The sequence below is a fragment of the Delphinus delphis genome, chromosome 20, assembly GCF_949987515.2.
Source record: "Delphinus delphis chromosome 20, mDelDel1.2, whole genome shotgun sequence".
NCBI classification, from domain to species: domain Eukaryota; kingdom Metazoa; phylum Chordata; class Mammalia; order Artiodactyla; family Delphinidae; genus Delphinus; species Delphinus delphis.
Window position 1 is genome coordinate 15,263,517 of NC_082702.1, and position 23,763 is coordinate 15,287,279.

At 37.7% G+C, this 23,763-nt stretch overlaps 2 protein-coding genes across 5 annotated transcripts in view; one reads left to right on the forward strand and one right to left on the reverse strand.

Moving 5' to 3' along the window:
• LOC132416211 (zinc finger protein 260) overlaps positions 1–19,302 on the reverse strand; it is a 61,156-nt gene extending 41,854 nt beyond the window's left edge. The window contains exons 1-4 of one of the 4 annotated variants that reach the window (XM_069540174.1): positions 19,287–19,302; positions 18,107–18,160; positions 7,363–7,456; positions 6,000–6,126 (exon numbers count right to left, since the gene is read on the reverse strand). In XM_069540174.1, the coding sequence (XP_069396275.1) occupies positions 6,000–6,126; positions 7,363–7,456; positions 18,107–18,120 (235 nt within the window). In that variant the 5' untranslated portion in view covers positions 18,121–18,160; positions 19,287–19,302. Of the gene's footprint in view, positions 1–5,999; positions 6,127–7,362; positions 7,457–9,391; positions 9,551–10,603; positions 10,738–18,106; positions 18,162–19,286 lie in introns of those variants that run through there. The other 3 variants (XM_069540178.1, XM_069540179.1, XM_069540175.1) reach the window with 3 other exon arrangements.
• Positions 19,303–19,455: 153 nt separating this feature from the next.
• The window catches only part of ZNF382 (zinc finger protein 382), a 34,710-nt gene continuing 30,402 nt past the window's right edge, over positions 19,456–23,763 (forward strand). Inside the window, exon 1 of the mRNA XM_059999408.1 lies at positions 19,456–19,562. The gene's annotated coding sequence lies outside the window, so the exon portion shown is untranslated. The remainder of the gene's footprint in view (positions 19,563–23,763) is intronic.

A 23,763-nucleotide genomic window follows, 5' to 3' on the forward strand; every position in this document is an offset into this window, starting at 1 on the left:
GAGAGCCAAGTTCAGGACACTGGTCCACAAGAGACCTCCCAGCTCCAAATAATATCAAGCAGCGAAAATCTCCCAGAGCTCTCCATCTCAACACCAGCACCCAGCTTCACTCAACGACCAGCAAGCTACAGTGCAGGACAACCTATACCAAACAGCTAGCAACACAGGAACACAACCCCACCCATTAGCAGAGAGGCTGCCTAAAATCATAATAAGTCCACAGGCACCCCAAAACACACCACCAGACGTGGACCTGCCCACCAGAAAGACAAGATCCAGCCTCAACCACCAGAACACAGGCACTAGTCCCCTCCACCAGGAAGCCTACAAAACCCACTGAACCAACCTTAGCCACTGGGGACAGACAACAAAAACAACGGGAACTACGAACCTGCAGCCTGCAAAAAGGAGACCCCAAACACAGTAAGATAAGCAAAATGAGAAGACAGAAAAACACACAGCAGATGAAGGAGCAAGATAAAAACCCACCAAACCTAACAAATGAAGAGGAAATAGGCAGTCTACCTGAAAAAAATTCAGAATAATGATAGTAAAGATGATCCCAAATCTTGGAAATAGAATAGACAAAATGCAAGAAACATTAAACAAGGACTTAGAAGAACTAAAGATGAAACAAGCAAGGATGAACAACACAATAAATGAAATTTAAAATACTCTAGAAGGGATCAATAGCAGAATAACTGAGGCAGAAGAATGGATAAGTGACCTGGAAGATAAAATAGAGGAAATAACTACTGCAGAGCAGAATAAAGAAAAAAGAGTGAAAAGAACTGAGGACAGTCTCAGAGACTTCTGGGACAACATTAAACGCACCAACATTCGAATTATAGGGGTTCCAGAAGAAGAAGAGAAAAAGAAAGGGACTGAGAAAATATTTGAAGAGATTATAGTTGAAAACTTCCCTAATATGGGAAAGGAAATAGTTAATCAAGTCCAGGAAGCACAGAGAGTCCCATACAGGATAAATTCAAGGAGAAATATGCCAAGACACACAGTAATCAAACTGTCAAAAATTAAATACAAAGAAAACATATTAAAAGCAGCAAGGGATAAACAACAAATAACACACAAGGGAATACCCATAAGCTTAACAGCTGATCTTTCAGCAGAAACTCTGCAAGCCAGAAGGGAGTGGCAGGACATATTTAAAGTGATGAAGGAGAAAAACCTGCAACCAAGATTACTCTACCCAGCAAGGATCTCATTCAGATTTGATGGAGAAATTAAAATCTTTACAGACAAGCAAAAGCTGAGAGAGTTCAGCACCACCAAACCAGCTTTACAACAAATGCTAAAGGAACTTCTCTAGGCAAGAAACACAAGAGAAGGAAAAGATCTACAATAACGAACCCAAAACAATTAAGAAAATGGGAATAGGAACATACATATCGATAATTACCTTAAATGTAAATGGACTAAATGCTCCCACCAAAAGACACAGACTGGCTGAATGGATACAAAAACAAGACCCATATATATGCTGTCTACAAGAGACCCAGTTCAGACCTAGAGGCACATACAGACTGATAGTAAGGGGATGAAAAAAGATATTCCATGCAAATGGAAACCAAAAGAAAGCTGGAGTAGCAATTCTCATATGACACAAAATAGACTTTAAAATAAAGTCTATTAGAAGAGACAAAGAAGGACACTACCTAATGATCAAGGGGTCGATCCAAGACGAAGATATAACAATTGTAAATATTTATGCACCCAACATAGGAGCACCTCAATACATAAGGCAAATACTAACAGCCATAAAAGGGGAAATCGACAGTAACACATTCATAGTAGGGGACTTTAACACCCCACTTTCCCCAATGGACAGATCATCCAAAATGAAAATAAATAAGGAAACACAAGCTTTAACTGATACATTAAACAAGATGGACTTAATTGATATTTATAGGACAGTCCATCCAAAAACAACAGAATACACATTTTTCTCTAGTGCTCATGGAACATTCTCCAGGATAGATCATATCTTGGGTCACAAATCAAGCCCTGGTAAATTTTAGAAAATTGAAATTGTATCAAGTATCTTTTCTGACCACAACACTATGAGACTAGACATCAATTACAGGAAAAGATCTGTAAAAAATACAAACACATGGAGGCTAAACAATACACTACTTAATAACGAAATGATCACTGAAGAAATCAAAGAGGAAATCAAAAAATACCTAGAAACAAATGACAATGGAGACACGACAACACAAAACCTATGGGATGCAGCAAAAGCAGTTCTAAGAGGGAAGTTTATAGCAGTACAATCCTACCTTAAGAAACAGGAAACATCTCAAATAAACAATCTAACCTTGCACCTAAAACAATTAGGGAAAGAAGAACAAAAAAACCCCAAAGTTAGCAGAAGGAAAGAAATCATAAAAATCAGATCAGAAATAAATGAAAAAGAAATGAAGGAAACGATAGCAAAGATCAATAAAACTAAACAAACAAAATTGATAAACCACTAGCAAAATTGAGAAGACAAACAAAATTGATAAACCACTAGCCAGACAAACAAAATTGATAAACCACTAGCCAGACTCATCAAGAAAAAAAGGGAGCAGACTCAAATCAATAGAATTAGAAATGAAAAAGGAGAAGTAACAACTGACACCGCAGAAATACAAAAGATCATGAGGGATTACTACAAGCAACTCTATGCCAATAAAATGGACAACCTGGAAGAAATGGACAAATTCTTAGAAATGCACAATGTGCCAAGACTGAATCAGGAAGAAATAGGAAATATGAACAGACCATTCACAAGCACTGAAATTGAAACTGTGATTAAAAATCTTCCAACAAACAAAAGCCCAGGACCAGATGGCTTCACAGGTGAATTCTATCAAACATTTAGAGAAGAGCTAACACCTATCCTTCTCAAACTCTTCCAAAATATAGCAGAGGGAGGAACACTCCCAAACTCATTCTATGAGGCCACCATCACCTTGATACCAAAACCAGACAAGGATGCCACAAAGAAAGAAAACTACAGGCCAATATCACTGATGAACATAGATGCAAACATCCTCAACAAAATACTAGCAAACAGAATCCAACAGCACATTAAAAGGATGATACACCATGATCAAGTGGGGTTTATTCCAGGAATGCAAGGATTCTTCAATATATGCAAATCAATCAATGTGATAAACCATATTAACAAATTGAAGGAGAAAAACCATATGATCATCTCAATAGATGCAGAGAAAGCTTTCGACAAAATTCAACACCCATTTATGATAAAAACCCTGCAGAAAGTAGGCATAGAGGGAACTTTTCTCAACATAATAAAGGCCATATATGACAAACCCACAGCCAACAGCATCCTCAATGGTGAAAAACTGAAACCATTTCCACTAAGATCAGGAAAAAGACAAGGTTGCCCACTCTCACCACTCTTATTCAACATAGTTTTGTAAGTTTTAGCCACAGCAATCAGAGAAAAAAAGGAAATAAAAGGAATCCAAATTGGAAAAGGAGAAGTAAAGCTGTCACTGTTTGCAAATGACATGATACTATACATAGAGAATCCTAAAGATGCTACCAGAAAACTACTAGAGCTAATCAATGAATTTGGTAAAGTAGCAGGATACAAAATTAATGCACAGAAATCTCTGGCATTCCTATACACTAATGATGAAAAATCTTAAAGTGAAATCAAGAAATCACTCCCATTTACCACTGCAACAAAAAGAATAAAATACCTAGGAATAAACCTACCTAAGGAGACAAAAGACCTGTATGCAGAAAATTATAAGACACTGATGAAAGAAATTAAGGATGATACAAAGAGATGGAGAGATATACCATGTTCTTAGATTGGAAGAATCAACATTGTGAAAATGACTCTACTACCCAAAGCAATCTACAGATTCAATGCAATCCCCATCAAACTACCACTGGCATTTTTCACAGAACTAGAACAAAAAATTTCACAATTTGTATGGAAACACTAAAGATCCTGCATAGCCAAAGCAATCTTGAGAACGAAAAATGGAGCTGGAGGAATCAGGCTCCCTGACTTCAGTCTATACTACAAAGCTACAGTAATCAAGAGAGTATGGTACTGGCACAAAAACAGAAAGATAGATGAATGGAACAGGATAGAAAGCCCAGAGATAAACCCATGCACATATGGTCACCTTATCTTTGATAAAGGAGGCAGGAATGTACAGTGGAGAAAGGACAGCATCTTCAATAACTGGTGCTGGGAAAACTGGACAGGTACATGTAAAAGTATGAGATTAGATCACTCCCTAACACCATACACAAAAACAAGCTCAAAATGGATTAAAGACCTAAATGTAAGGCCAGAAACTATCAAACTCTTAGATGAAAACATAGGCAAAACCCTCTATGACATAAATCACAGCAAGACCCTTTTTTACCCACCTCCTAGAGTAATGGAAATAAAAACAAAAATAAACAAATGGGACCTAATGAAACTTACAAGCTTTTGCACAGCAAAGGAAACCATAAACAAGACCAAAAGACAACCCTCAGAATGGGAGAAAATATTTGCAAATGAAGCAACTGACAAAGGATTAATCTCCAAAATTTATAAGCAGCTCACGCAGCTCAAACACAATAAAACAAACAACCCAATCCAAAAATGGGCAGAAGACCTAAATAGACATTTCTCCAAAGAAGAAATACAGACTGCCAACAAACACATGAAAGCACGCTCAACATCATTAATCATTAGAGAAATGCAAATCAAAACTACAATGAGATATCATCTCACACCGGTCAGAATGGCCATCATCAAAAAATCTGCAAACAATAAATGCTGGAGATGGTGTGGAGAAAAGGGAACACTCTTGCACTGTTGGTGGAATTGTGAATTGGTACAGCCACTACGGAGAACAGTATGGAGGTGCCTTAAAAAACTAAAAATAGAACTACCATACGACCCAGCAATCCCACTACTGGGCATATACCCTGAGAAAACCATAATTCAAAAAGAGTCATGTACCAAAATGTTCATTGCAGCTCTATTTACAATAGCCCGAGATGGAAACAACCTAAGTGTCCATCATCGATGAATGGATAAAGAAGATGTGGCACATATATACAATGAAATATTACTGAGCCATAAAAAGAAACGAAATTGAGCTATTTGTAATGAGGTGGATGGACCTAGAGTCTGTCATACAGAGTGAAGTAAGTCAGAAAGAGAAAGACAAATACCGTATGCTAACACATATATATGGAAGTGAAGAAAAAGAAAATGTCATGAAGAACCTAGGGGTAAGACAGGAATAAAGACACAGACCTACTAGAGAATGGACTTGAGGCTATGGGGAGGGGGAAGGGTGAGCTGTGACAAAGCGAGAGAGAGGAATGGACATATATATACTACCAAATGTAAGGCAGATAGCTAGTGGAAAGCAGCCGCATAGCACAGGGAGATCAGCTTGGTGCTTTGTGACCACCTAGAGGGGTGGGATAGGGAGGGTGGGAGGGAGGGAGACACAAGAGGGAAGAGATATGGGAACATATGTATGTGTATAACTGTTTCACTTTGTTATAAAGCAGAAACTAACACACCATTTTAAAGCAATCATACTAATAAAGATGTAAAAAAAAACCCAAAAAACCCGTGTGCCACAACTACTGAGCCTGTGCTCTACAGCCTGCAAGCCACAACTACTGAGCCCTCGTGCCACAACTACTGAAGCCTGCGTGCCTAGAGCCCATGCTCCACAATAAGAGAAGCCACAGCAATGGGAAGCATGCGCACTGCACTGAAAAGTAGTTCCCCACTCAATGCAACTATAGAAAGCCTACACGCAGCAACAAAGTCCCAACACAGCCAAAAATAAATGAAGGTAGAAATTATAAGAGACTGAGAAGGGACTTCATAGAAATTACATGAAGTTTCTTAAAAGATAGCTTTGAGTTCACTGAATGTCAACTGATATTCTATAGAACATATTCTAAATTATGTAAACAGCTAAATTTACCCAGTGAGACCAAGTTGCTGTAATTTTCCATCATCACGTCCCAGTACAAGTCCCTCTGAGCAGAATCCAGATACTCCCATTCCTCCTGAGAGAAGCTGATGACCACATCCCTGAATGTCACCAATTCCTGAAACAACAAACCACATAAGTAAAATTGAAGGAAACATTTTTGAGTAAAAGATAAGAAATAAAGAATTGAATTAAACTATTTTATATAGAATGGATAAACAATAAGGGACTACTGTATAGCACAGGGAACTATATTCAATATCCTGTAATAAACCATAATGGAAAAGAATATGAAAAAGAATATATATCTATATAACTGAAGCACTTCGCTGTACAACAGAAATTAACACAACATTGTAAATCAACTATACTTCAATAATATAAATTTAAAAAAAAAGAAAAAGAATTGCATTACAGGAAGGGGTCTAATAGTAAGTACATCGGCCAGGGGTAGAAGCCTATGGTATGGGAAGTAAGGAAATTAATGCTTCCAAACCAGACTATCTACAGGTCTTTAAAGAATCCTTTTGATTCAGAGAAATCTTCCTGCATGCTATGGGATTTCTTAGCTAAGCACGTCTGGAAATAAACAAAATAATCAATTTACAAATTAAAAGAAATAGTGTATACATGAACGCTGCATGCTACATGCCTGCTGAATGTATTATCAATAATAGTGAATTTCTACATCCTCGTTCCTCTGTAAAGGAAAAATATCTAGCTTAGAAAATGGGATATGAACAATATTTAAAATTTTCTTACAACCCCAAGTTCATCACTGTTAATCACCATTTCACATTATATAAGAATTATAACTTCTAATGAAAAATTATTTATTAAATGCTTTTTAGTGGCTACAGAGTAGTCTGCTTGGTGGAAATATATCAGCCTTAATTATATTTAGACATATAAGTTGGATAAGATCTCCTCCAATTCTGAAATCTATAGTAATCTATTTATGTCTGACTGAGACTAGTCAACATCAAATCCAGTCTACCTGGAAAAATAGGTCTGTTCAGAAGTACAGACTTTGCCCATATGTCATCAAATGGATCCATTTGCTCTTTCTCTCTACCCAAGAGTATGAAAAAGGCTGGTAAATGCCTCCATCTAGGGATTCCATTTCTACCCTATAGCTGCTCTGAACAAAACACTGAACACACATAGGAATGTTGAACATTATTTGGAGAATAGATAGGCACATAGGAGGTACTGTGTGCTGTTTGAATCCAACTCTCACTAGAAAGTGAAAATGGGGATTTTTATGGGGATGTGGGGTAGGCTCTTAGGGCTGCTTTCTGGGAAGATTCAGACAAATGAAATGTTCACAAAGGAGAGAGAAATAGCAACTTACATGGTCCATGGTTAGAACTGTAAAGAATTGATCAGGGAATTCCACTTCTGGTATGACAGCATGAGGAGCTCCACCGACATGCTCCCCATTGAAACTGGTAAAAATTATATATAAAAACATAGAGCAAATGAAGAAACATTTGTAAATCTACTAAAACTTATTAAGAACTGTGAAAGTCTGCAGTATCTTAATCTAACCTGCACCCTTCCTTGTCCATCCCATCCTAGTGAGAAAAAGATTCCACTGCAAACTAGTACAGTCAAGGACACAAACTTCCTCACCACTCATGCCCTGTTCCCAGTCAGATAACTATCTTCCTGGGAGGAGTAGAACATCAGTATTTCTCATTCTGCCCCCAGCTACCTGTTGCTCAGGCAAATGCAACAAAGGAATGGAGATTTTCTTCTGCCTAGTAGCCACACAAGAATTGTATGTTGTACCATGGGTGTGGCACTGCTGAGAATACTGGGGTTCCAACTGTCTTTGCCTTGGCTCATAGGGCAGGAGTTCCATGCCACGAGAGGCAAGTTGAGACCTAGGACTGCTGCCCAATCCCCTCCAGAGCCCTCTCCAAAGGAACTGCCTTCATTTGCAACAGAGTGTGAAGAAGTTTAAGGGTAAGGACATTCTCAAAAACACTGGAAATTTTGGTGAAAGGCTATTGCAAGAAGATTGAAAAATTCATTGGAGTTAAATGCTAAACTGTAGGCTGGCTAGTTTGTCAGAAAGGATCAGAGAAAGATACTTGGGGAGCCCTTCCTATTGTCAGAACAAATCTCAGACACTGACTTTATTTCATTAGTCTGCGAAGCAGTGTAACCCCACAGCATTACTGAAGACAATAGTGCTATCAGTCACAATCAGTGGATCCTAACAGCTTGGTGTGGTCAGGTAAAGAGACACTGGAAGACAGCCCTGTCAAAACCACTGTCATCCAAGGGTAACTGTGGTAATAGCAAAGTCTATACCCCAAGGAGCAACATCAGAGATTTACACTATGGGTGAGATAGATTTCACTTCATTAATCGAGCCAGTCACTAAATAAGAAAGCAAATAACAATAACAGGCCTGGGGAGAAGAAGTAGACAAAAGTACCAGAGTTACAACTATCTAAAATATCTACTTTCCACAAACAAGAGACAGGTGAAGAAATAGGAAAATATAACCCATAAACCAAAAACACTAAAGCCAAAACCAAACAGACAACAGAAACTGCCTGTGAGAAAGCAACCAGATTTAACAAAGACTTCAAAGTAGCCATTATAAATATGTTCAATAAACAAAGGAACCCATGCTTAAAGTAAATGAAGGTATGATCACAATGTCATATCAAATAAAGAATCAGTGAAGAGATAGAAGTTATTTAATATCACCAGATGGAAATTCTGGAGTTGAAAAGTATTAACTGAAATGAAAATTTCACTAGAGTAACTCAACTGTAGATGTGAACTGGGCAGAAAAAAAAGTACTAGAAAACTTAAAGATAACATGATAGAGATCATGCAATCTGAAGAACAAAGGAAGAAAACACAAGGAAGAAAAATGAAAAGAGCATCAGAGAAATGTTGGACACCATTAAGCATACACATGTAATAAGTGTAACAGAAAAGAGGAAAGGCGCATTTTAATATATTCAAATAAATAATGGATTAAAAGTTTCCAGGACTTCTCTGGTGGTCCAGTGGTAAAGAATCTGCCTTCCAATACAGGGGACACGGGTGTGAGCCCTGGTCTGGGAAGATCTCACATGCCGTGGAGCAACTAAGCCCGTACGCCACAACAACTGAGCCTGTGCTCTAGAGCCCGCGAGCCACAACTACTGAAGCCCGCACACCTAGAACTCGTGCTCTGCAACAACAGAAGCCACCGCAATGAGAAGGCTGCGCACTGCAACGAAGAGTAGCCCCTGCTCGCCGCAACTAGAGAAAGCCTGCACGCAGCAACAAAAGACCAAGTGCAGCCAAAAATAAATTTAAAAATTTTTAAAAATCAACTGTATAAAGTAATTCATATATATGTATACACATACATAAATATTATATACATGGGCTTCCCTGGTGGCGCAGTGGTTGAGAGTCCGCCTGCCGATGCAGGGGACACGGATTCGTGCCCCGGTCTGGGAAGATTCCACGTGCCGCGGAGAGGCTGGGCCCGTGAGCCATGGCCACTGAGCCTGTGCGTCCGGATCCTGTGCTCCGCAGCGGGAGAGGCCACAACAGTGAGAGCCCCGCGTACCGCAAAAAAAAAAAAAAAAAATATATATATATATATATATATATATATATATATATATATTATATACATATATATACACACACATAACAGGTATTATTGGGCCTGCAACATATATAAATGTAGTATGTTCGACAATAATAACACAAAGGAGATAGGTAGAAGAAAAGCTTCATTGGGCAAAGGAAACGAATCCAGATGGTAATCTGAATCCACAGGTTCAAATAAACAGAATGAAAAGTGATAAACAGGATTAATATAACAAAGCTACATATCATCTATAGCTGTTTATGTGCTACAATGGTAGAGTTGAGTAGGTGTGACAGAGACTGTGTAATCCACAAAGCCTAAAATATTTAATATCTGTCCTTTACAGAAAAAAAAAACTTGTTAACCCCTACTGTAGAAGTTAGTTTATGCATTTTTCACCTGTTACAACTGTAAACCCCTTGTTGTTGAGTGTAAACTATTTCAGTTACTTTGGGCAACTATTTGACACAATCTACTAAAAAAACCATATATACTGTGACTTAGCAATTCCACTCTTGTGTATATACCCAACAGAAATTAGTTTTTCCATCCAAAAAGTATGTAAAAGAATTATTTTAGCTGCATTTCTTTATACTGTCCTGAAACTGTTAACAACCCAAACATCCATCAACAGAAGTAGGGAAAAATTAAATGAGATACATTCCTATAGTGGAAGATTACTTAAGAATAAAACTGAACAAACAGCAGATGATTTTCATAAACATGAGGTTGAGCAAAAGAGAGCAGAAAAAAATGTACATAATGGGGGACTTCCCTGGCTGTCCAGTAGTTAAGACTCTGTGCTTCCACTGCAGGGGGTGCAGGTTCGATCCCTAGTTGGGAAACGAAGATCCCACATGCCACACAGCACGGCCAAAAAAAAAAAAAAAAAACAGTACATAATGTACGATTCTATTTATATGAACTTCCAAATTAGTTAAAACTTATCTATTGTAATAGTGAAAAGAATATTGGTTACCTTTGTTGGGGGTAAAGGCAAGTTGGTAATGACTGGAAGGAAACAGAAGGGAGCATCCTGGAGTGTTGGAAATATGCTGTATCTTAGCTGTGTAATGGCTTCATAGATATACATAAATGTTAAAAACAATCCAGTTTTAGAATATGGTTTGTATAGTTTACACTAAGTTACATCTCAGAAAAAAACCAAACCCACAAAGTGGCACAGCTGAGTTTTGAACTCATATTCCTCTTACTACAAAGCCAGTTCTAACTCTCATTCTTGTCTCTTTAGTTCAGAATTTCTTCTTTATGGATTGAAATCTGAGCATGGGTAGTAGTTCACTGGCAAGTTAGAAACAATCTATAACCTACCAAAATTTACTAAAGCATGAAAGTTATTAAATAAATCCATTCATGTTCATGGATATCTCATGGGTGCAGTAAACAATGAATTCAATGGGTCTGGAGTACCCAAACCCTGCTCTTTCCAAAGAAAGGAATGGCCCTTGAACAGCTCCTGGGAGACAACCTCTGAGCCCTTACAATATCCTGCTTGATAAGAGCATATCTGGGCTATGCCAGAGAGATAATTTATGCTATAAATGCGATTTATGGTAAACACCTATTTTTGTTGGCCAGGGGTCCTGGGATGCACTGTATCAATTTGACCTCTGTAGCAGCTAAGCCTAGTCACACAGTTACTCCATGACTGTGTGACTCACTCTCAATAAAGAGTCTGGACATCAAGGCTCAGGTGAGTTTCCCTGACCTACTTCACATGTGTTGTTACAAAATGGTGCTGGCAGAATTTAGTGCTGTCTATATGACTCCACTGGAAGCTCACATCTAGTTTCTCCTGGATTTTTCTCTTTGCTGATCTTAATCTGTATCCTTTGACTGTAATAAACCATGAACACAAGCACAACAGTTTTTCTGGATTTTGTGAGTCCTAGCAAATCGTCAATCTGAGGATGGTTTTGGTAAACCCTGACAATCCATGGCTTTAGTATATGTTGGTAAAAACCTAACAGCCTTGGGTTTGTCTCCATGACATCTCTCCTCATCAACTTCAAATGCATGTCATCCAATTTCTTTAATGATCATTATCATACCCTACTATAGTTTTAGTCCTATTCGCAGTTTATATTATGTGATCAGTTATAAACAAGTTAAGGGACAGCAACTATGTCTCTTTAATGCTAATATCCACACCAATAACATGAATAAAATTGGCATATTATAGGCATTTAATAAATATTTAATCTGTAAATGCAACTTCTGGAAATTTTTCCTTAAGTAACATAAAAAAGTAGACAAAATTCTATTACAATGACCTACATCAGTGTAGTTTATGATAATTCTAAATATCTATGGATAGACAACAGGTTAAAGTGTGGTGAGCTATATGTTAGCAATATCTATGCAGTATTTAACAATGATAACATTGATTCATATTAAATGTTGGGGGAAAATATTTTGATGAATTACTCATCAAACAATCAGATTTTTAAAATCATTGGAGGTTGTGTACTATCATGATAAAGAACATAAAATCTATCATCCAAAATTCAGTTTGCAAATCTTATCTTTGGCTGTTACTGTGTAACCTTTTACTAAGTTACTTAACTGCCTTAATTTCCTCATCAGTAAAATGGAAATAACAATATGACCTACCTCAAAGTGTTGCTGTCTGGACCAAATTAAATAAAAGACATAAAGCATTTTCAGTGCCATATAAAAAGCACCTAATGATACCTAATAAAAGCTGTCTGCTAATTTATGAAATGGTAAAGAATATTTCACATCCCTTGTTTCATTATTTTTTAAAAATTCCCTCTATGCTTCACCTTTGTGCTACAGTGAAATTTGAGATTTTCAGGTCTGTTCTTTCCTATAATGTTAACTCATTTCAGAGTCCAGCCTTGAGATTGCAATTTTTCCTCAATAATATTTGTCACAAAGATTCTCAAAAATGAAAGGACATATCTCCTTGACCTCTACACAAAGCTGCAGACATATAACTAGAATCTATCTAATATGTGACAATTTGAGCATAAAGGCTTAATCTTGTTCCCCTGTCCAACACAGAGAGTTACATGCATATTTATTTCTGTTTCTACAAAACTGTCCTTTCAAGTGTAATTTGTATAATGAGGTCTTGTATGATACCTGGATTTCCCAGATCATTCCTATGTCCTCTGAAAGAAACCACCACTTCTTAAAAAACCATGAATCTCTGATCAGCAGTCTTGATTCATGATTTGTTCTCCTGGTAATTGTTTATTTGATATCTATGTAATCTCCAAAGCTTTGAAAAGTTAGATATGTCAAATCACGTGGTGACCACTGGCACTCTCTACTTATGCCTACATGCCTAGAAGTGTGATAAAACTGTGACTTTGTCTCACTTATGTAGCAAATTTATGTAATTCTTTTTGCAGAAACAAAAGAAGAAATACATACACAGGTTCAAAAATTCTCAACAAAATATTAGCAAACTGAATTCAACAATACATTAAAAGGATCATACACCATGACCAAGTGGGATTTATTCCATGGATGCAAGAATGGTTCACCATCCCCAAAACAATTAATGTGATACATCATATTAACAAAATGAGGGATAAAACACATATGATCATCTCAATAGATGCATAAAAAGCATCTGACAAAATTACACATCCATTTATGATAAAAATTCTCAGTAAACTGGATATAGAGGGAACATACCTCAGCATAATAAAGGTCATATATAACAAGTCCACAGCAAATATCATACTTAATGGTGAAAAGCTGAAAGCTTTTCCTCCAAGAACAGGAACAAGACAAGGATACCCACTCTTGCCACTTTCATTCAACACAGTATTAGAAGTCTTAGCCAGAGCAATTACATGTTAAAAAAAAAAAAAAAGAGAGAGAACAGAAAAAAGAAATAAAAGACATCTAAATGAGAAAAGAAGCAAAACTGTCACTATTTGCAGATGTGATATTAGATACAAGAAAAGCCTAATGATTCCACCAAAAAACTATTATAAGTAATAAACAAATATAATAAAGTTGCAAGGTACAAAATCAATATACAAAAAATCAGTTGTATTTCTATGGACTAATAATGAACACTCAGAAAGAAAAATTATGAGAACAATCCCGTTTACAAGTGCATCAAAAAGAATAAAATACCTAGGAATAAATTGAGCCAAGGAGGTGAAAGACCTGTACACCAAAAAATATAAGACACTGATGAAAGAAAGTGAAGACGAAATAAATAAATGGAAAGGTAATTCCATGTTCATGGATTGGAAGAATGCTACCCAAAACAACCTACAGATTCAGGGTAATCCCTATCAAAATTCCCATCCAATGGCATCTTTCAGAGAAACAGAAAAAATCAATCCTAAAATTTGTATGGAATCACAAAAGGCCCCAAATAGCCAAAGAAATTTTGAGAGAGAAAAATAAAGCTGGAGGCATCATGCTTCCTGATTCCAAATTATATTACAAAGCTATAGTAATTGAACCAATGTGGTATTGGTTTTTTAAAAAACACACACACAGAGAAAGGAACAGAACAGACAGCCCAGAAATAAACTCAAGTACTTATGGTCAATTTATGACAATGGAGCCAAGAATATACAATGTAGTAAGGACAGTCTCTTCAATAGATAGTGTTGGGAAAATGGACAGCCACATGCAAAAGCATGAAACTAGACCACTATTTTGCACCATACACAAAACTCAAAATGGATTAAAGACTTGAACATAAAACCTGAAAACATAAAACTCCTAGAAGATAATACAGTGGGTAAGCAACTTGATATCCTTCTTGGCAGTGATTTTTTTTTTTTGGATTTAGCACAAAAAAGCAAAAGCAACAAAAGCAGAAAACAAAACAAAACAAACAAGTGGGACTACATCAAACAAAAAAACCATCAGCAAAATGAAAAGGCAACCTTCTAATGGAGAAAATGTTTGCAAATCATATTACTGATAAGGGGTTAATATCCAAAACATACAAAGAACTCATACAACTCAATAGCAAAAAAACAAACAATTCGATTTTAAAAATGGGCAGAGGGTTTGAATAGACATTTTTCCAAGGAAAACATAGATTTCCACCAGATACATGAAAAGGTGCTCAACATCATTAATCATCAGGGAAATGCAAATCAAAACCACAATGAAGGGCTTCTCTGGTGGCGCAGTGGTTGAGAGTCTGCCTGCCGTTGCAGGGGACACGGGTTCGTGCCTCGGCCCGGGAGGATCCCATGTGCTGCAGAGCGGCTGGGCCCGTGAGCCATGGCCGCTGGGCCTGCGCGTCCGGAGCCTGTGCTCCGCGACGGGAGAGGCGACAACAGTGAGAGGCCCGCGAACCGCAAAAAAAAAAAAAAAAAAAAAAAAAGCACAATGGAACATCACCTCAACTGTTAGAATTGCTATCATCAAAAAGACAGATAACAAATGCTGGTGAGGATGTGGAGAAAAAGAAATCCTTGTGCACTGTTTGTGGGAATGTAAATTGGTACAGCCACTACAGAAAACAGAATGGAGATTCCTTAAAAAAATTAAAAACATAAAATACCATATGATCCTGCAATTCCACTTCTGGGTATTTATCTTAAGGAAACTAAAACACTAACTCAGAAAGACTTATGTACCCCCCATGCTCATGCAGCATTATTTACAATAGCAGGCATGGAAACAACCTAAGTGTCCACAGATGGATGAATGGGTAAAGAAAATGTCACACACACACACACACACATACACACACACACACGGAATATTATTCAGCCACTAAAAAAAGAATGAAATCTTGTCGTTTGTGACAACATGGATGAACCCTGAAGGCATTATGCTAACTGAAATAAGTAAGAGCAAGACAAATACTGTATGATATTACTTATATGTGGAATCGAAAAAACCAAAAACCAAAAGACAAACTCCTAGACACTGAAAACAGATAGATGGTTGCCAGAGATGGTGGGTAAGGGGTGGACAAAATGGGTGAAGGTGGTCAAAAGGTACAAACTTTTAGTTATAAAATAAATAAATCATGGGGATCAATGTACAGCACGATGACTATAGTTAATAATACTGTACTGTATATTTGAATGTTGCTAAGAGTGTATCTTAAAAGTTCTTATCACAAGGATAAAAACAACTCATAATTATGTATAATGATGAATGTTAACTAGATTTATTGTGGTATTTTTGCAATATACACAAATATCGAATCATTATGTTATTCACTTGAAACTAATACAATGTTATATGTCAATTGTATCTCCAAAAAAATAAAACAAAACAACAACAAAAAGCCCCACATACCTAGAGAGAAAAATTTTGGAAGAATGTACATTATGTTATTACAAGTGATTATTCTGGATGGTGGGACTATGAGTAATTATTGACTTTATACTTTCCAAGTTCCTTAAACACTGAATAGTTTACAACAAACCTGCATTAATTCCATCATCAGAAATATATGAGAGGTATTTCTGCATAACAGATTTAACAGAGTTGGAGGCAAGTTTTCCTTCTGTTTAATAACATTATGAATAAAAAGATCTTCAAAATGAGTGGGAACATGAAGGAAATTTGTGACTGAAATAAATTACTTCTACAAACTTATGAACATCATTTAGTTGTATCACACCAGTGCAGTAGGGTACATTCACTATTCACGTACTTGAATTAACAAAATTCAAGATGGTAGCATTTTCAGACTAAATAAGAAAATGTGTGTAAAGAAGGCAGAAATGTGTTTGGTACAGCGTACACGCTTATTACATATGGCTTAATTTTTAACTTCATTATTCAAAAACTAATATTTTAGATATATAAAATTGCTTACAAATGCAATCTTAGTAAAACAGATTCATATACAATACTGACAATTTGGAATGTTCTTTTTCCTATGTAAAAATACTGTATAATATTACATATTAATCATTTTTCTTTTTATGACTAACTCCATAGTTTCTCTTATCTGCATGGTATTATCATCACATTTACGTAATGTGATTAACTTAGTTTTTAAGATTATATACACTTATATAACCCCATGAAGTTACAGACATTCTGCAAACAAAACCAAACATACCAAAAAAAACCAGTTAGGAACTATATAATAGAATAATTTTGAACATAATTTCAACAGATTTGTGGTCCTTTGTGAGCACCAAAATGGAATCAAATTGCCTTAGGTTAAGAATTTCTATTTTAGGACTTTTGCAATTCTGGCTGTTAAAAATTCCTTTTAAGTGCTCATCAAAATTAACTTTATATTTTCATTACTCTTCATTTATAGAAATTTATAAGGAATATTTAGAATCTTCACATAATAACAACTATTTTTTTTCTTGAGGACTTATTAAGTACAAGGTACTCATTAAGTGGTCTAGGGCTATGCTCAGATTAATGTATCCAATTCTCATAAAATCCATAAAGCACTGATGTGATTATTATGTACATTTTATAAAAAGAAATTATAAAACATAGACTAATAAATATTGACCTCATTGAAATATGACTAGTGTGAACAAAGAACTGAATTTTCAATTTAGTTTTAATTAAAATACAAAAGCAATATAAAATGTTTTTCAATTAAACACAATTTTATTGTTTTGGTGTGAATATATTTCACCTTAACCACTGAAAATTTAGCATCCAAATTGAGAAGTGCTATAACAATAAAATATGCACGAAATTTTGAAAACTTAGTATGAAGATATGAATGTAAAATACTTCAATTTATTTGTTATTATATGTTGAAATAATATTTTAGAGATATTGGTTCAAATAAGATGCATTATCAAAATTAATTTCAACTATTTCTTCCTACTTTTTAAAATGTGTTCAATAGAAATTGTAAAATTATCTAAGTGGCTTTCATTATATTTCCATTAGTATTGCTTTAGACTCAAATACCACTATACCACACTGCCTATCACAGTCTACACCAATATGTGGTCTGAAACAAAGTCTACTGCCAAATCTCACTCAAAACTCCCCATGGATTCTCTGGAAAAACTCCCTGCCCTTGTACACACATACCTCTCTTCACGAAACTCCAATCATATACCCACTCTTAAATGTCAAAGTCAACTTTGTCACTTACTGATTGAAATCAAACCACTTCCTATCTTGCCTTGTTTGGAAACCAAAGGTATCTGCTATGTTATTCTACCTAACCTTAACAAAGCATATTCTAAAACAAGCCCTTAATTTATCCTCCATGAGTTGTATTTCTGTGCTATCCTTTGGAAAGAAGAGCATGTGCGGTAATTGAATGATTTACCCAATGGGTAAATTAACTGGAAGGGAAAAGGGTATTTGGAAAGGCACTGGGAGAGAAGGGGACCCATCTCTATGGCCCTGTTATTAACTGGGAAGGGAAGTCCTATGAACCAGGAAAATTGATAAGTCACAATTAGGTAGGGAAATTTAAAAGAAGGAAAGCAAATATTCTATGCTCTGTAAAACAAAAATGTATGATAACAAAAAGCAAACACGAACTGACCTTGTATGGGCCATTAAGTTAGTAGCAATGCTCTCCACTTCAGAACTTGCAGAGCTACAGAACCAAGAAGAAGGGACTTGTGAGACTCAGGACTGGCTAAGAGTCGTGGTGAACACACTGTCCACCATCAGACATGACCCATCACCCACCACAAATACAAGCGGATGGAAGTAAGAGTGAAACTAGAATGCTGACTTTTACCAGTATCAGAGAAAAAGGTAAGCATCACCTATGCCCAGAGCTGGAATCTAAGTTCACAGCAGTTTCTACAGGACACAGCTCAGGGAATGCTGTGGTTGTGAAAGGTGTAAATGGCCTCCATAATGCATCCAAGGGAGTTTAACCCACGAAGGGATTCTACACCTGTGCCCTCCTCCTCATGTCTTCCCAGAAGCCTGTCTTGAAGGCAAATGCAGGCCTAAATGCTAATCCAAGGATTCAGTATGTACTTTTCTATTGGGAACTTTCATTATAGGAGTGAAATTCATGACTTTCACTCTGATGGCCATCCCTCTACAGCTAGACCCAACTGGCTACATGGTGTGAGGACAGAAGAGAATCCAGGGAAACACATTCCAAGAAGCGATGGAACCTACAATTGTACCTGGATGGGCAACACTCACTTCACCAATGCCCCCTCTGTGTAAAGTACGAGGCTGGGTACTGGGGACATGGTGTTAATAGCTTATACACACACACGTACAAAAAAAATTTACACACTCCTAGATGAAAAAAACAAAACTCCAAATTTCAACAAGCTCATTGAAAACAAAATTTTAAAACTCCACTTCGTGCACACTTATAGTCAGTCACAACAGAGATGTTACAGGATCACTCGGTCACTGTGTCAGTCAGACACCCTCGTCGCCACGTCCATGTTAACCATGATCACACAGTAGGCTCCGCCCCCGCTGACAGTCTCACCAACCCAATCAGATACCAGTAACGCCAACCCAGGGCCCCGTCACACGCACTCTAGCCCTCGCTCTCACGCACGCACAGGCGCGAACTAACACTCAACAAGGACGCCGTCACAAACAGTAGCACCCGCAACCATGGTCGTCCGCGGCTCACGCATACACAAGCTCCTGGCTCCACAAGCCCCATCCACGCTCTCCGAGCTTCAGGCCTCCTCACCGCCAGCCCCTCCCGCAGCTTAACCTGCGTCACCTCAACTCACCAGGTATAACCCAATAATGACCACGACACCGGAAGGTGAACCAAAGGTCGAAGGTCATTGGCGGCTCTGGGGCCTGTGGGAAACGTAGTCCAACACCGAAAAAGTCCAGACTTTCGAGCGGAGCGTGGAGCCCATCAGCTGCAGAGACACTCCCCTCCCCGCCCCGAGACTACCGGGAATTCCAGGGCGCAATGGTCGCACGACTTTGGTGGAGGGGTTGCATCTGGTTGTCCTTCCAGATGCCGAAGAGCCGGGTGATGGTTCTCTGAGAGCGAGGTGAGGTCGCGGAAGGAAGGAGAGCCCAAGCTGAGGAAGTAATCGCAAACCTGGGCCGGGGAGGGCAGAAAAGGGAACTGGAAGCCGGGTGCGGGCCGAGGAGGCAAACGGAAGAATCCTGGCTCGGGTAGGGCTGGCTGAGAATTGGAAGCTCCGGGCCTAGGAGGGAAGAGGGAGTTGGGAACCCGGCAGAGGAGGGCCGGGGCGGGAATCGTGAATCTCTCCCGAGGGAGGCCGGGCTAAGAAGGGCTGAAGCCGTGCGGAGGGACTTCGGGCAGGAGAGAGACCAGGCGAGAAGTTCACTCAGGCCTGTACGTGCGGGACCCCAGGTCCGTGATCGTGAACCAGAGGGTCAAGGGTTTTGTTGTTTTTGTCAGTTTTGGCCCTTGAGAAAGCCCCAACACCCATGGCACATAGCAGACGCGCAGTGAGTGTATGCACGCCCTTGGCGCGTTTAATATCGTCACCGCCAGGAAGTTCGCTGGTGTCCTTTTCCTTTAGTTTCATAGCAGAGACAGCCATGGTTCTGATACATGTCATCGTAGTTTAGCTTTGTCAGTTCTACAATTCCAATTGTCTCCTTTAGCTCATCCTAGTATTGTAAGATTTATTAATGTTGTTTAGTTCATTCCTTTTGTTTCTGGACAGCATTCCATTGTGCAAATGTGCCACAATTTGTGTTTCCATTTTTCTCTGTATGAACATTTAGTGTATTTCCAGGTTTTATGTATTTTGATAACGCTGGCATGTTTCCATTTCTCCTGGGGAGATACCTAGTGGAAGAAAATGCTGATAATAGGTTAAGTTTCCATTTAACTTTCTAAGAAGCTGACAAACCTTGTAGGATGATTAGTTACGATTTCTGTTTGAGACTGTATGTGACTGTGAAGTAAGTGGTTTCTGAGTTTGATTTGGTATTCTTCTATGGAATTAGGAGATGGGCTCAGTGGAGTTAGGAATATCACGTAGAGTCCATGGAATTGTGGTTTTGTGAAGTGGGTGAGATTATAGGAAACAAGGTGTCTGTACCAACTCTTATCATGATTTTGTGTGTTCATTATAATGTGACTGTGAAAGTGGATCACTACATAGGTAATATTAATGAATGACTGCGAAACTGTGTGTGTCTAGTTAGGTGTGTTTCATTTTGGTTCTGCTTGCAGAATTATGACTGTTTCTAATCAAGTAAAATAGCAGTATAAGATTATCCAAAGGAAATGAAAACAGGATATTAAAGAGATACCTGACTCCTTCCTATCTTCACTGCAGCAATATTCACAATAGCCAAGACATGGAAATAGCCTAAGTGTCCACTGACAGATGAATGGATAAAGAAAATGTGTGTTTACACCCATGCACTCACTCACACACACAGTCATTCACACACATACACACACACACACACACACACACTGGAGTATTATTTGGCCTTAAAGAAGGAAATCCCGCCATTTGTGACAACATGGAAGGACACTGAGGGCATTATGCTAAGTGAAATAAGTCAGACAGAGAAAGGCAAATACTATGTTCTCACTGTATGTGGAATCTAAAAAAACCCAAACTCATTGAAATACAGAGTAGAATAATAGTGGTTGCCTGAGGGTGGGAGAAAGGGAGAGATGTTGGTCAAAGGTTATAAGATGAATAAGTTCTGGGGATCTAATGTACAGCATGGTGACTATTATTAATAATACTCTGTATTATATACTTGGAGGTTGTTAAGTGATTAGATCTTAAATGTTATCACCACACACAAAAAAGCATAATTATATGAGGTAACTAACCTTATCGTGGTGATCTTTTCCCAGTATATACATGTATCAAATCATCACATTGTACACCTTGAATTTAAGTATGTTACTTTAAAAAAAAAAAGAATTGGAAAGTAGGAGGTAAAATCAATTTCTAGATGACTGGATTGTATACATGGAACATCATCTGAACTAATTCTAATATGTTGAAATGACTAGGGTTCAATAAGTAGTTCACAAGAAAATACTTTTTTTACCTCTATGTACTACTTTTAACAGATTTGAGTGAGTTTTTTTTCCCCTGTTCCTGGATGAAATTATGGGTAATTTAATAACTTTTTCAGTCGCTCTAAGCTAAGGAAAAGTATCTGAAATACTTTGAATCACAAGGTCAGTCTCATAGCAATTAAATTAGTCATTTTCTAATAAAAACGTTTACTGTAAAAATCAATATTTAAACTTCATTTAAAGGAAAAATTTCTTCCATCTGACTGAAACCTGCAGTGTGGAAAAGTATATAATCGGTTTCTTCTCTATTTCCCTAACCTGTATTACTGAATAGTTAATATTTAGCATAATGAATATTAATATTTAATAGTAACTGTTTACTATGTAAGTAGGCAGATTTAATCAAGTTGTTGTGGAAACTCTAAGGTAAGTGCAGTTTCACATGGTTTCTTATGCCTCCCTTCTCTCTTCCTTGTTCATTTTTCTAAAAAAGAATCGAAAAGAGCAAAGGTCCTCTCTTGCAAACCTTAAAGCCATGGCTCCAATTAGATGATGTTTCTTTTCTCCTTTCTGCAATAGTCTTTTTCCCCTAGCATATATGAGCAGTTTCCCATTTTGAAACTTCCTGGAGATAGGATTCCCTTTCATGAAACTGGTCCACATTTCCTTTTGTTCTCTCCAGATAAACCTGTACCTTATTCAACATCTTCTTCTAATTTTAACTAATGTTCACTTACTAATTGCATGTTTCGCTCAGCATCTCCTTTCTCATGCCCACAAATGGAAATACATTCTCTTGAATTAAATAAGCATATATTCCTTGAATGAACCTTTCTTGTCTAGACAGTGATTTGATGTCTAAGTATTGAGTGCTTAGGAGAGCCCATACAAGAAGACTTTATTATGTCCACAGACCTTGGTTTTCTAGTGAGTAAACATAGACGTAAAATCAATAGATTATAATATTACTATATGGCAAGAAGGGAGGTCCCCGTGTTACACTGTGTCCTTTCTTCCATCTCCAGCTCACCCTTATGGATCATATTTCTCGATCTCTCCCTCGTAGTCATATCCCAGGAGTGCTTTGTCCTATTTACACGTCTCCATTCTGTAACAAGCACCAAAGGCATGGAAGTAATCTATGGTTGAAAGAGCAGCTATAAAAGCCTACTTTCTATACACACTAAAGCACTGGAGAAGAGAAAGGTCAAGAGAAGCAGGTCCTTGGTGACAGGAGCCTAGGAATAGAGCAGGCTTTGAACCTCAGTAAAATTAGAAAAGCTGCCCTAAGCCTTCCTTTGGTCATTAATTCAATACTACCCACTCTTTTTTCTTCTCCATGCCTCCCTTACATTTTTTTGAAAATGAGGAAATCATTCCATTTTTTTTCTCTCCTCTAGGTAAGAGGTAAGAACAAAGTATAGTAGAAATTTTTAAAATTATTTATTTATTTTTTTAAATTTATTTTTGGCTGCGTTGGGTCTTTGTTGATGTGCACAGGCTTTCTCTAGTTGCAGTGAATGGGGACTACTCTTAGTTGCAGTGCACGGGCTTCTCGTTGCAGTGGCTTCTCTTGTTGCAGAGCATGGGCTCTAGGTGCACAGGCTTCAGTTGTTGTGGCACATGGGCTCAGTAGTTGTGGCACACGGGCTTAGTTGCTCCACGGCATGTGGGATCTTCCTGGACCAGGGATCAAACCCATGTCCCCTGCATTGGCAGGTGGATTCTTAACCACTGTGCCACCAGAGAAGTCCCAGAAATTTTTTTTAAAGAGAGACATAACAAGTGGATACCTGTCCCTACTCCCCCTATAAACACAGAGAAATGCCATCTAAACTATGACAGAATGTCTTAAAAATGGTCAAGTTCAAAAGAAAAGAAAAGGAAAAAGGAAAATTCTGCATCCAGAAACAAAGAGATGAATCACAACAGTAAATATAAAGGTAACTGAGCTGACACCTCATAGAGATCTTTGATCCCATATATAATGCTTTAGAGTACTAACTGGGGTCTGGGGTTCTAATTTCTACACAGGAACAGGGGGCAGAGAGCTGGAACTAAGACTCTGCTTAGTCCTATAAAATATTTCTAGAAAAATACTACTCACTGGCCCAAAGAGATGAGGGAACTTGCAATCTCTGAGACTTTTTTAGGGGATTGGGGGCAAAAAATAAAAATACGGTATTACTCCACTTATATGAAGTATCTAGAGTAGTCAGACA